This window comes from Sorex fumeus, unplaced genomic scaffold (assembly GCF_029834395.1).
Source record: "Sorex fumeus unplaced genomic scaffold, SorFum_2.1 ptg000034l, whole genome shotgun sequence".
Classification (NCBI taxonomy): Eukaryota; Metazoa; Chordata; class Mammalia; order Eulipotyphla; family Soricidae; genus Sorex; species Sorex fumeus.
The window spans coordinates 35375536-35388405 of record NW_026606091.1 but is presented as its reverse complement, the minus strand read 5'-3'; the positions used below and the strand labels follow the sequence as shown (position 1 = coordinate 35388405).

General features: G+C 41.0%; 1 protein-coding gene across 1 annotated transcript in view; it reads right to left on the bottom strand.

Moving 5' to 3' along the window:
- INVS (inversin) overlaps window positions 1–12870 on the bottom strand; it is a 144469-nt gene that overhangs the window by 39406 nt on the left and 92193 nt on the right. Inside the window, exons 9-11 of the mRNA XM_056116990.1 lie at window positions 9236–9391; window positions 8236–8465; window positions 6448–6554 (exon numbers count right to left, since the gene is read on the bottom strand). Coding sequence (XP_055972965.1) covers window positions 6448–6554; window positions 8236–8465; window positions 9236–9391 — 493 coding nt within the window. The remainder of the gene's footprint in view (window positions 1–6447; window positions 6555–8235; window positions 8466–9235; window positions 9392–12870) is intronic.

The following is a 12870-nucleotide window of genomic DNA, read 5'->3' as shown; positions in this document are numbered from 1 at the left end:
AAATGATTCCTCCAACCATCATCATCTTAGTGATCCCTTATCTATTCTAGCTGCCTTCTCCCCCAGTTCATGAAACAGGCTTCCAACTATGGGCAATATCACTGGTCTTTTGTCTACTGTCTTTGGGTGTCAGTCTCATATTATGTTATTTTATATTCCACAAATGAGTGCAGTCCTTTTATGTCTGTCTCTCTTTCTGACTCATTTTGCTTAGCTTGATATTTGCCATGACAATCCACTTATAAGCAAATTTCACGACTTCATCTCTCCTAACAGCTGCATAGTATTCCACTGTATAGCTGTACCAGTTTCTTTAACCAGTTGTCTGTTCTCAGGCACTCGGGTTGTTTCCAGATTCTGGCTATTGTGAACAGTGCTGCAATGAACATATAGGTGCAGATGTCATTTATGCTGTGCTTTTTTGCACCCTCGGGATATATTCCCAGAAGTGGTATTGTGGGGTCATCACTTGTATCATTTGTCCTCCCATTGTTCATCAATTTGCTCGAGCAGGCACCAGTAGTGTCTCCATTTGTCCCTGTAGCGTGACACTGTAGCCCAATGGCGGGGTCATATGGAAGTTCAATTTCTCATTTTCGAAAGGATGTCCATATTGTTTTCCAGAAAGGATGGACCTGTCGGTATTCCCACCAACAGTCAAAGAGTGTCCTTTTCCTCCACATCCACGCCAACACTGGTTGCTTTTGTTCTTTTGAATGAATCACCCAAATTTCACAAATAAAAAGATATTTTGTGACAATTGTTTTATCTAACTCCTTTATAATTTTGCTAAACTACTTCAAAGTGAATCCTACAATTCTTATTGTTTCATCTCTCTGCATCTATAAGTAACATGAACACAACCAATGATGCCATTATTATAAAAAAATAGGTATTCCTTAGTAGGACTGAATACCCATACCATATTAAACATTCCCCAGATTGGGGCTGAAGCAACAGTTCAGTAGGTAGGGCATTTTGCTTTCACACAGCCAACACCATATAGTCCCCTGAGTCTGCAAATGATTCTTGAGCACAGAGCCAGGAGTAAGCTCTGAGCCCTGCTGAATGTGACCCCAATACAAAACAAATAAAATTCCCCATTATTTTCTCAAAATGCTCTTTAAAAAAACAATGAGTTTACTCAAATTAAAAGTCTCGGTCAAGTTCTGATTTAAGGGGGCACAATTCAAACATCTATTAAAATTTCAAGATCTATACCTAGTATTTAAGCAACTAGCCATATTATGAATTATTACTAGTGAAACTTTCTTCATCCTTGAATTCAATTTAGAAACATTCAACTGCTGTTGACTACTCCCTCAATCTGATGTGGCCATCAGGTACTTATCGACTGAAGGGAAGCAGTGAAAATTATGTCTGTACAGTGCACAGCAAATGGTTGGTGTCAATGCATGAGAAGTAAAAATTAGTGCTGCACTGATGGAAAGCAGTCAAGAAATAATGCAGATAAAGACAAGAGACAAGCTACAATTGGACTCGCCATGTGGGAATGGTCTGGCAGGGTGAGCAGAATGCCTAAACTGGAATGTCAATAAACATAAAAGTCAGTGCCAAGTTCTGACGTTTGTACATCAAGGTGCATTGCTGATGAAATGATAAAGGAGACTGGGATATTGCCATTGTCTCTTTTTATCTACAGATTGGAAAGTACAGTTCAGAGGATTTTTCCTTCAGTGCTTTGTTCTGTAATTAAGCTATGTTTACTCCAGGAGGCAGTAAATACTGTAGTTCTCCTGCTTACTTAGGTCTGGAATTCAAAACTTACTATGCAAATCAGAACTGAAAAATAAAACCACTATTTAGTTGTTTCTTTAAAAATACTAGCTTAGGGGTAAAGGAAGCTCAGATAGAGAAGGGAGTGTTGGGAGGATCCTCCCAGGATGCAAGAAGCATGCTGAAAGTAGACTATAGACTAAACATGATTGCCACTCAATGCCTCTTTTGCAAACCACAACACCCAAAAGGAGAGATATAACAGAGGGGATGCCCTGCCACAGAGGCAGGGTGGGATGGGGGAGAGGAGGAGTGGGAGGGATACTGGGATCTGTGGTGGTGGGAATGGGCACTGGTGGAGGGATGGGTATTTGATCATTGTATAATTGAAACCCAAGCACAAAATTTGTAAGTCTACAACTGTACCTCATGGTGTCTCACTAATAAAAAAAATTAAAAAAAAATATTAGCCTGACAGTAAACACAATAATGGAATAAATTTTTCACACAAATAAATCATTACCAGAATCTTAGTACTCCTAATTCTTTTTCCTTTTTTCTTTTTCCATTTTTGGGTTCAAGGCTCTTGCTCACATATCTGCTTAATGTCAAAACCTGAGCTTTGAGTATTTTTCTTGGCTTTCTAGCTTCATGAAATATCCACACCCTTAACTCTTCATGTCTTTCTTGCCTTGCACTTGTATTGTGCTATGGTAGAGTGAATAATCTATATATTGACTCCCAAAGTAAAATTAATAAGTCCATTTTATTTCACTCTGTGTGTGCCTTAAGAATTTTAGAAGTTTCTAATGCATTAATGAGCAGCGTGATGCTTTGGGAGCCTGAGAACACTGATTAGACAATGCAACAGTTACTCATTGAGCATCTACTTTGTGAAAAAAAAATTGTGATCAATACAGAGATGACCATGGTCTTCATGAGTTCTTCACAAATAGGGAGAACAGAGTATATAAAAACTCTCATATAAAGAAAATGTGCTAAGTTCTAGTAAGGGCTAGAGCGATAGCACAGCTGGTAGGGCATTTGCCTTGAACGTGGCCGACCTGAGTTCGATTCCTCAGCCCCTCTCGGAGTGCCCGGCAAGCAACCGAGAGAATCTTGCCTGCATGGCAAAGCTTGGCAAGTTACCTGTGATGTATTAGATATGCCAAACACAGTAACAAGTCTCACAATGTTACTGGGCCCACTCGAGCAAATAAATGAACAACAGGAGGACAGTGCTACAGTGCTACAAGTTCTATTCAAAAATACACAATATAGAGGAGAACAGAGTTTGGTGAATGATTATGGAATTAGGACTGTCTTCTTAGAGGAGACTAAATCTGAAAAGAAAAAATGACACAATGATCAATTCCATGAGCAAAATATTTTAGGGAAGTCATTTTAGTGTAGATTCACTAAATGAAGGAAGGAACTTCATTCACTGAATAAAAGGAAGAAGAACAGCAAAGCTGCAGTGTGAGAGACACAGGAAAACTCAGAGGGTTTTCTTTCTTTCTTTCTTTCTTTCTTTCTTTCTTTCTTTCTTTCTTTCTTTCTGTGAAACACCATGAGTTACAGCTGTAGACTTACAAACTTTCGTGCTTGGGTTTCAGTCATACAATAATCAAGTACCCATCCCTCCACCAGTGCCCATTCTCCACCACCAAAGATCCCAGTATCCCTCCACCCCCCACACCCCAGCCCCCCATACCCCACCCCACCTCTGTAGCAGGGCATTCCCTTTTGCTCACTCTTTCCTTCAGGGTTCTGTAGTGTGCAATAGAGGCATTGAGTGGCTATCGTGTTCGGTCTATAGCATCTCGTATCCTGAGTGAGTCTTCCAAACATCCTTTACTTGGCGTTCCCTTCTCTATCTGAGCTGCCTTTCCCTCTAGCATGTACTGCCGGCTTCCAAGCCCTGGAGCAGACCTCTTGGTACTTATCTCAACTATTCTTGGGATTCTAATACTTTATATTTTCCAGATGAGTGCAGTCTTTCTACGTCTGTCCCTCTCTTTCTGGCTCATTTTACTTAGCATGATACTTTCCATGTAGAACCACTTGTATGTAAATTTCATGACTTCGTCTTTTCTCACAACTGCATAGTATTCCATTGTGTAGATGTACCAAAGTTTCTCCAACCAGTCATCTGCTCTTGGGCAATCGGGTTTTTTCCAAACTTTGGCTATTGTGAACAGTGCAGCAATGAACATAGAAGTGCAGATGTCATTTTGATTGTACTTTTTCGTCTCTCTGGGATATATTCCCAGGAGTGGTACTGCTGGGTCAAATGGGAGTTCAATTTCTAATTTTTTGAGAATTGTCCATACTGTTTTCCAAAAGGGCTGAACCAGTCGGCATTCCCACCAGCAGTGAAGGAGGGTCCCTTTCTCGCCACATCCGCACCAGCACCGGTTGCTTTTGTTCTTTTAGATGTGGGCCAGTCTCTGTGGTGTGAGATGTTATCTCATTGTTGTTTTGATCTGCAGAAGATTTGATTTAGACATCCCCCTTTTTCCTTTTGTGCCACAACCCTCAGTGCTCAGAGCTCTGCGCTCAGGGATCACTCCTAGCAAGGCCCGGGGACCATATGAGATGTCAGAGATGGAATCCCAGTAGGATGTTTGTTAAGCAAGTACTCTACCTGCTATATGTTCTCTCCAGCTTCTAATGTGATTTTTTTTTATAATAATCCAGACACAGATTTCAGAACAAATGTAAGAATGGAAGCCAGAATGCAAAAGAATGATGACAAGTATAAAAAAATAGAAACTATGAAGGTAATGTGAGCGAGGCAGGCAAAGAAAGCAAAGTTTAGAAAACGGAGAAAGTCTAAAAACAATATTGAGAGTCTATAACTAATGGGGAAAGTTTCAGAAAGAAGTGGGAGAGATGAAACTTTTTCCTCGGAAATGAAGAACATGTTTTCTCTGAGCCAGCCAGCTGTAAGAAAGCTCTCTTTCTCTATAAACTTTCTTACCTCCTCATGGAAAGAACTGGTGGTGGTGTAGAGGCTGGGAATAACGTCACAAACAGGAGCACCTTAGTTAGAGCATCCAAGAATGATGCCTAGACCTAGGCTGAGGGGAACTCAGGTTGAAAGCCTAGTCACAAGTTTAGTCGTTGTTGCCTACAAATTACCAGAATCTTCTTAGACCCAAGACTACTAAGGATCTCTCTCGCTTAGATATCACACTGCTGGCTGCTTTTATTGGTTCTGGGTCTTTGGCCAACAATCTCTGTCTAATTCTGTAAATTTTATAGTATTGCAGAAATACGTATTTCACTAAAATGCAGAACCTTCCTTTTAGGTTTTTAGTTTCTCCTTTATGTTTCTTTGTTTGAGCCAACTTGATGATGCATTGGGCTTACTTCTGGCTTTGTGCTCAGGGATTACTTTTTTTTTTTAATTGCTTTTTGGATCACACCCAGCGATGCACAGGGGTTACTCCTGGCTTAGGCACTCAGGAATTACTCCTGGAAGTGCTTGGGGGATCATATGGGATGTTGGGAGTTGAAACCGGGTCGGCTGTGTGCAAGGCAAACACCCTACCTGCTGTGCTATTGCTCCAGCCCCAGGGATTACTTTTGATTAGACTCAGGGAACCATATTTGGTACTTCAGTTCAAACCAAGGTCAAACCATATGCCAGGCAAGTGTCCCTGTACTATCTCTCTAGCCTCCAGCTTCTCCTTCATTTTAATTTTATTTTTCTCATGCTACATGGTGGCATTTCTATTAGTGGATAACATTATTTCAACTAGAAGAAACTTTTAGGGAATGCCCTGCCACAGAGGCAGGGTGGGATGGGGGGATGGGGGGTGGGAGGGATACTGGGATCCGTGGTGGTGGGAAATGGGCACTGGTGGAGGGATGGGTATTTGATCATTGTATAACTGAAACCCAAGCACAAAAATTTGTAAGTCTACAACTATACCTCATGATGTCTCACTAATAAAAATTAAAAAAAATAAAAGAAACTTTTAAAAACAAATAATACAATTACTTCGGCCTAATCATTTGTGGTTAATCAGGATTCCCCTGATGTCATGCTATCCTGAAGTTGGATAAACCACTGTTTCACCATCGGTAAAATGTGAACTTAGGGTAAGTGACATATAAAATTCTGAATGGCAATGACTCAAACTCATGATTCTGAATCTATAGAATATGATTAAACTTTCACTTCTTTTGTTCTGGGCCAAGAGTTTTTGTTGTTGTTGTTGTTTGTTTGTTTGTTTTGCTTTTTGGGTCATACTTGGCGATGCTCAGGGGTTACTCCTGGCTTTGCACTCAGGAGTCACGCCTGGCAGTGCACGGGGGACCATATGGGATGCTGGGAATTGAACCCAGGTCGGCCGCGTACAAGGCAAATGCCCTACCCACTGTGCTATTGCTCCAGCCTCTGGGCCAAGAGTTCTTAATGTGGTATTTTTGTATGGGTGAATATTCTCATTATCTCTAAATCATTGGGGCCTGAATGAGCATACAGTGGGTAAGACGTTTGCGGCTGACTTAGGTTTGATCCCTGGCATCCCATTTGGTCCTCTGAGCATTGCCAGGAGTAATTCCTGAGTGCAGAGACAGGAGTCAACCCTGAGCATTACCAGGTGTGAATCCAAAATCATTAAAAAAATCATCACCTAAACTCAAGATTTTAAAAATCTGGCATAATGAATGGGAATATACACATTATCAATAGCTTACCTCTCTTCATTGTTTTCCATCTGATTAGGGAAAGCAGCAAAATCTAGTAGTAATTTAATGGCATCAAGGTACCCGTTGTTACAGGACCAGTGCAAAGCTGTTCTTCCCTACAAGCAAGAGGAAAAGAAAATTTGGAGTAGGGATTTTGGACACATATATCCAGTCCAATTTTAAAAACATGAATAATTCTCCTCCCAAATTATTTGAGAGGAATTAGTATATTACCAAGCTAAGGGACATGCAGAATGAGCCATATGTCTTCTACAAGTGGTACTACATAGAAAGTATCATGCTAAGTGAAATGAGTCAGAAAGAGAGGGACAGACATAGAAAGATTGTGTTCATCTGGGGAATATAAAGTAACAAAATGGGAGACTAACACTCAAGAAGAGCCAAGATAAGTACCAGGAGGTTCATTCCATGGCTTGGAGACCAGCTGCACATGCTGGGGGAGAAGGTACTCAGATAGAGAAGGAAGCACCAAGTAAAGGGTATTGGGAAGATCCTCCCAAGATGAGAGATGCGTGCTGAAAGTAGACTATAGACCGAACATGAGTGCCACTCAATGCCTCTTTTGCAAACCACAGCACCCAAAAGAAGAGAGAGAACAAAAGGAAATGCCCTGACACAGGGGTGGAGTGGGATGGGGGGGTGGGGGGATAGGAGGGATGCTGGGAGCATTGGAGGTGGGGAATGGGCACTGGTGGAGGGATGGGTATTCAATCACTGTATAACTGAAACCCAAGCACAAAAATTTGTTAGTCTACAACTGTACTTCACGGTGTTTCACTAATAAAAATTTTTAAAAAAATGAGCCATATGTGTTCCAGATCAGTATAAAAGAACAATTAAAAACCAGTTCACACTAATATACCACTTGTTCCTTTGCTTCCACATAAGGGGAATCATCTCAGGGGAATAATGCATAAAGAAAAAATCAGGTTAAAGTGAACAAAGAGAATCACAATATTCTCTATAAAGAAAGATTATCCAGAAATAGAAAATTACTTACTAATTCTAAAGTTTGGTTACAGTGATAATTTGAATCCTGACTTCAACCCATATCCCAGATGCTGTTATCACTTTAGAGTAAACAGTCAAGTTCTATGAGCTTCAATTTCCCATATGTAAAATGGAAATTATATTATTCACAGAGTTCCTGTAAAATGACTGAATGAGTTTTTAAGCAGAGAATCCTTAAAAAATTGGAATATTAAGCACTTGTGACTTTGAAAAAGATTATATTTCAAATGAAAAAATATTGGTGATAATTTTAAGTAAACAAAACGAAGTGAGGTTTGTAAACTCATACAGATATACATACATATATATCCCATGTATATATATTGTAAAAGTTACAAACTTATTCCTCTCTGCATTATGACTTCACTAAATTCACTGTCACTGTCCTCCTGTTGTTCATCGATTTGCTCAAGCATGCCCAGTAACGTCTCCATTGTGACACTTGTTACTGTGTTTGGCATATCGAATACGTCACGGGGAGCTTGGCAGGCTTTGCTGTGTAGGCGAGATACTCTTGGTAGCTTGCTGGGCTCTCCAAGAGGGGCAGAGGAATTGAATTCAGGTTGGCCGTGTCGGCCGCATGCAAGGCAAACACCCTACCCGCTGTGCTAAATTACATGTATACATATAGACAGACAAGAAGAGAACTTGGTTAATTTTTAATTGACTTAGGTTTGTGGGTGACTTCATTTGATAAGTTACCGCCTTATTTAAGTTTCTATATTTCTATGTAGAAAGCTATATAGAAAAGACAAGAATTTCTACCTCTTTGTCCTGAATGTTGGGGTCTGCGTTATTTTCCATGAGCACCGCCATGCAATTGATATATCCTCCATAAGCAGCACACTGCAAAGGGGTCCTTCCTGCATAATCTTGCACATTTGGGTTGATCTTATTTTCTATCAGAATCTGGCAGACATCAGCATTTCCTCCCAGTGCTGCCCAATGGAGAAGAGAATGTCCATCTTGGTCAACTAGGTCTACCCTTGCTCCACCTGGAAAAGAAAATAATTATAAAAATTACAAGTATAAAGAGCACTTATCAGAAAGAATATGGGGACACAGAGAGCTAGAACAGTGGGCAAGATGCTTGCCTTACACACGGCCTATCAAGTTTCAATCCCCTGGCACCCCACATAGTTCCCTGAGCACTGCCAGGAGCAATGCCTATGAACAGAGTCAGAAATATGCCCAAAGCATATCCAGGAGTGACTCAAAAACAACCCCTCCCAAAAAAATACAACAACAGGGGCTGAATAGGTAGCTTGGTGGTAGAATATGTTTCCCATGTTGATCCCTGGCACAAATATGTGCACAAATACACACACACACACACACACACACATATATATATATATATATATATATATATATATATATAATGTAGCACTGTAGCACTGTTCTCCCATTCATCGATTTGCTCAAGCAGGCCCAGTAACATCTCCATTGTGAGACTTGTTGTTACTGTGTTTGTCATATCGAATACATCACGGATAGCTTGCCAGGCTTTGCTGTGTGGGCGAGATACTCTCAGTAGCTTGCGGGGCTCTCCAAGAGTGGCAGAGGAATCGAACCCGGGTCTGCCAGGTCGCCCGCATGCAAGGCTCTATCCACTGGGCTCTATCCACTGGGCTATTGCTCCAGCCATACATATATATGCATATATATGTATATATACAGACACATAGATATTACATGTATATATAGATACATACATATGAAAAGTTTCAATAGTTGACTTATTTGGAGACCTTCAAAAACTGACCTTTAATAAGTGTCTGAATCACGTCTTTGTGTCCCATTTCACAGGCTCGGAAAAGCGGAGTATGTTTCATGACATCAGTAGCATCGACCTGAGCATTGTTTTCCAGTAATAACTTCACGGTGTTGACATGGCCAGAAAGGGCAGCAGCATGCAAAGCTTAAAAAAAAAAAAGTAGGGGTGGGGGAGCAAGAAAGTAAAGGACTCTTTTCATAACAATCTTATCTTTAAAAAAAATTATACTATGTATTTTCTCCTCCACTGATTTGCGCATTATTTGGCTAAATGTAAGTTCATCTTCAGGATTCTCTATTTTTCACTTTGATAGATTTCTCTCTTCCTTTCTCCTTGTCTGCATGTATCACCCACACTTTTCCCTGTTCCTTGTACGTCTCATCTCACTGATTTCTTCCTTTCCATCCTGCTGGTCTGAAATGGTCTCCTCCCACTGGTTCCTCGTTTATTATCTTTTCCTCTTTCTAAGAGAAAAAGAGAATAACAAATGACAAAGGGATATGATTTCAGGGATGCAATTCTGCCCACTGAACCTCTCAGTAAACACATGCTCCTGAGGGGCTTGTGTGATGGGAGATGTCAACCTACTTAAGTGGGAGACTCTGCTATTCCTATAGTGGATCTGAGTACCCACTTGGTACCAAAAGGTCACTCATCTTACTGCATTTTTCACACCATATGCCTCTAAATGCAAGCCAGCTCTTTCCTCAGGATGTAATGTAAGAAACGTCAATTTTTTTTTTGACTTTGGAGAAAAAAAACCCGAGATGGAAAGTGGTCTCCTCTCTGGAGCCTTCCAATTTGGACTGCAGGTAAGTCTCAAGTTACAAGAACCCCTGCCTGAGATAATCCACTGTAGTGCCTGACTTGTGCCATCACACCGTAAGTGTGGGCTTGTCAGCATAACTGAGGTCAGGGCTGCTTCTTCTCCCTAAGGCACTGTTCCTCCCACAATGTATGACCATGGGACCAAAGCTGGGAAGCTCACAAAAAAGCAGATTTCAGGAGATTTGTTGAGAATCTACTGTGGGCTGTATATTGCTGGAAATTCAGTAGGACCAAATAAATAAGGCTACTCTCTAGCAGGGAAAGAAAAAAAAAAACAAACCCAAACAAAACCAAAATCACTCTAATCAATAAATAAGAAATGGATGAGTATAATTCAAATAATAAAAAGTCTTTTGATATGTATAATAAAGGAGCCTACTTTTAACTGGTGGTTAGGAAAAGTTTTGCTGAAAAGCTGACCTTAAGTTAAGCTTTGAATCACTTAAATTACAAACAAATGACGAATCACTTAAAAAAAAAAAGACAAAGAAAGCTCCTAGTCATGTAGAAATCTCAACAGAGTAATTTAGGAAAAGAAAACAATTAATATAGGAATGAATTTACGTGTTTTTAAAACTCTTACTTTTTTCATTAAAAATTGTAGACGCTGTAATTTACAGTACAGGTTGTGTTTCAGTAGATGCTGTAATTTACAGTACGATTGTGTTTCATACAATGTCCCAACACCAGAGTGTCCAATTTTGTCTCGCACCATTGTCTCAGTGTCCACCCCCCACCCCCCATTACCATTATAACCCCCACTCCCCAGTGGTGGTAAACTCAGTTCTGTAGATCAGACTTCGTGCTCTGTTGCCTTTGGGTATTTGTCATTTCCTTTATATCCCTCATCATTCTATATCTGCACCTCGCCTTCTGACTGACATGCTACTCTCCAGAGAACTTCTATGTTTTAGGCAGTCGAGGAAGTTGCAGCTTGCACAAAAATAGCAAGAGAGGTAAGCAAGGTAGTGCAGGAGAGAGCTCAAAGAGCTGCGCTTTACAAGCAGGAGACCTACATTTAGTCCCTGGTACTGCCTGGTCCCCTGAGCACAGAACCAGGAATAGCTCCTGAGCACCACTGGGTGTAGCCCGCCCCCCCCACCAAATAATAAATAATAAACAAGAGAAAGAATCATTAATGGTCATATTGGTCAGAGTGATGGAAGACACTAATTGGCTTTAAATAGGTGAGTGATAGACAAAACAGATAAGCTCCATCAACCACATAGTTCTGGGGGCCAGTGCAATAGTAGAATGGATAGGGCATTTGCCTTGCTGACCTGGGGTCAACTCCCAGCCCCCTATATGGTTCCCTGAGCACTGCCAGGAGTGATCCCTGAGCACAGAACCAAGAGTAAGCCCCGAGCACCTCTGGGTGTGACACCCCCCCCCAAAAAACAAAATAAAAACAAAAGAACAGCCACATTATCATGATTTCAAAGAAGAAGAAGAAGAAGAAGGCCCTCCCGTTGTTCATCGATTTGCTCGAGCGGGCCCAGTAACGTCTCCATTGGAGACTTTGTTGTTACTGTGTCTGGCATATCGAATACTCTCAGTAGCTTGCCGGGCTCTCCGAAGCTTGACGGGCTAAAATTCTGTACTATAAAACCTTGGGAAGTATACTTGTTTGATGGCTTTATCATTTTAAAAAATGTTTATTTTAATCAAGGCCAAAGAATGTCCATAACAATTCCTTTTTTAATGGGAAGGAAAACCACTTTTGTAGAATAGCTGAGATATAGCTCAGTGATAGATATGTATGAGGAAGTAGGTTCCAGTCCCAGCAAGTGCACCCCCTTCCCATTCCCTGCAAGAGGCCTTCCCATCCCCTAAATAACTCCTGTAGAGAGTTGATGGAGAGGAACTCACTTTCATAAAAGAGCAATGTCAGGAATGCATCTCTAACATATAAAATTCCCTTTGTCAAGGGGCAAAGGAGATAGATCAAAGGGTCAGAGTATGTGATTTGCATATACTAGCTCTCGGTTCAATGCTAGCTCACCATATGGTCCCCCCAAGTACTACTGGGAGTGACCCTTGTATGCTGTATCGGGAGTAATATTCCCTCTCTAACATTGCTAGGTGTGGCTCGAAAGCCAAAAACCAAAAACCAAAAAACAAACTCATAGTTGAAAGTTCGTTTTAGTCAAGGAGTTGGAGCAATAGCACAGTGGGTAGGGTGTTTGCCTTGCACTCGGGCGACCCGGGTTCTATTCCCAGCATCCCATATGGTCCCCTCCTGAGCACCGCCAGGAGTAACTCCTGAGCGCAAAGCCAGGAGTAACCCCTGTGCATCGCTGGGTATGATCCAAAAAGAAAAAAAAAAGCAAGACTAGTGATAAAGTGAAAGAATGCATATTAATGAATAAATGCAATGAAATTAATTGTTTAGGTCATTTATAAACATTTATAAACATTGTAATTGGGCAGAGCCTGGCAAACTACCCGTGGCATATTCGATATGCCAAATACAGTAATGACAATAGATCTCATTCCCCTGACCCTTAAAGAGTGTCCAATTGTTGGGAAAAGATGAGTAAGAAGAGGCTGCTAAAAATCTCAGGACTGGGAGGAATAGAGATGTTACTGGCACCTTCTCGAGTAATGATTTATAAATTCAGTGTCCTTCATATTTACACTCTACATAGCACAGTGGTAGGGTGTTTGCCTTACAAGCGGCCAACATGGCTGACCCGAGTTTGATTCCTCCACCCCCTCAGAGAGCCTGGCAAGCTACCGAGAGTATCTTGCCCTCACAGCAGTCTGGCAAGCTACCCATGAAGTATTCGATATGC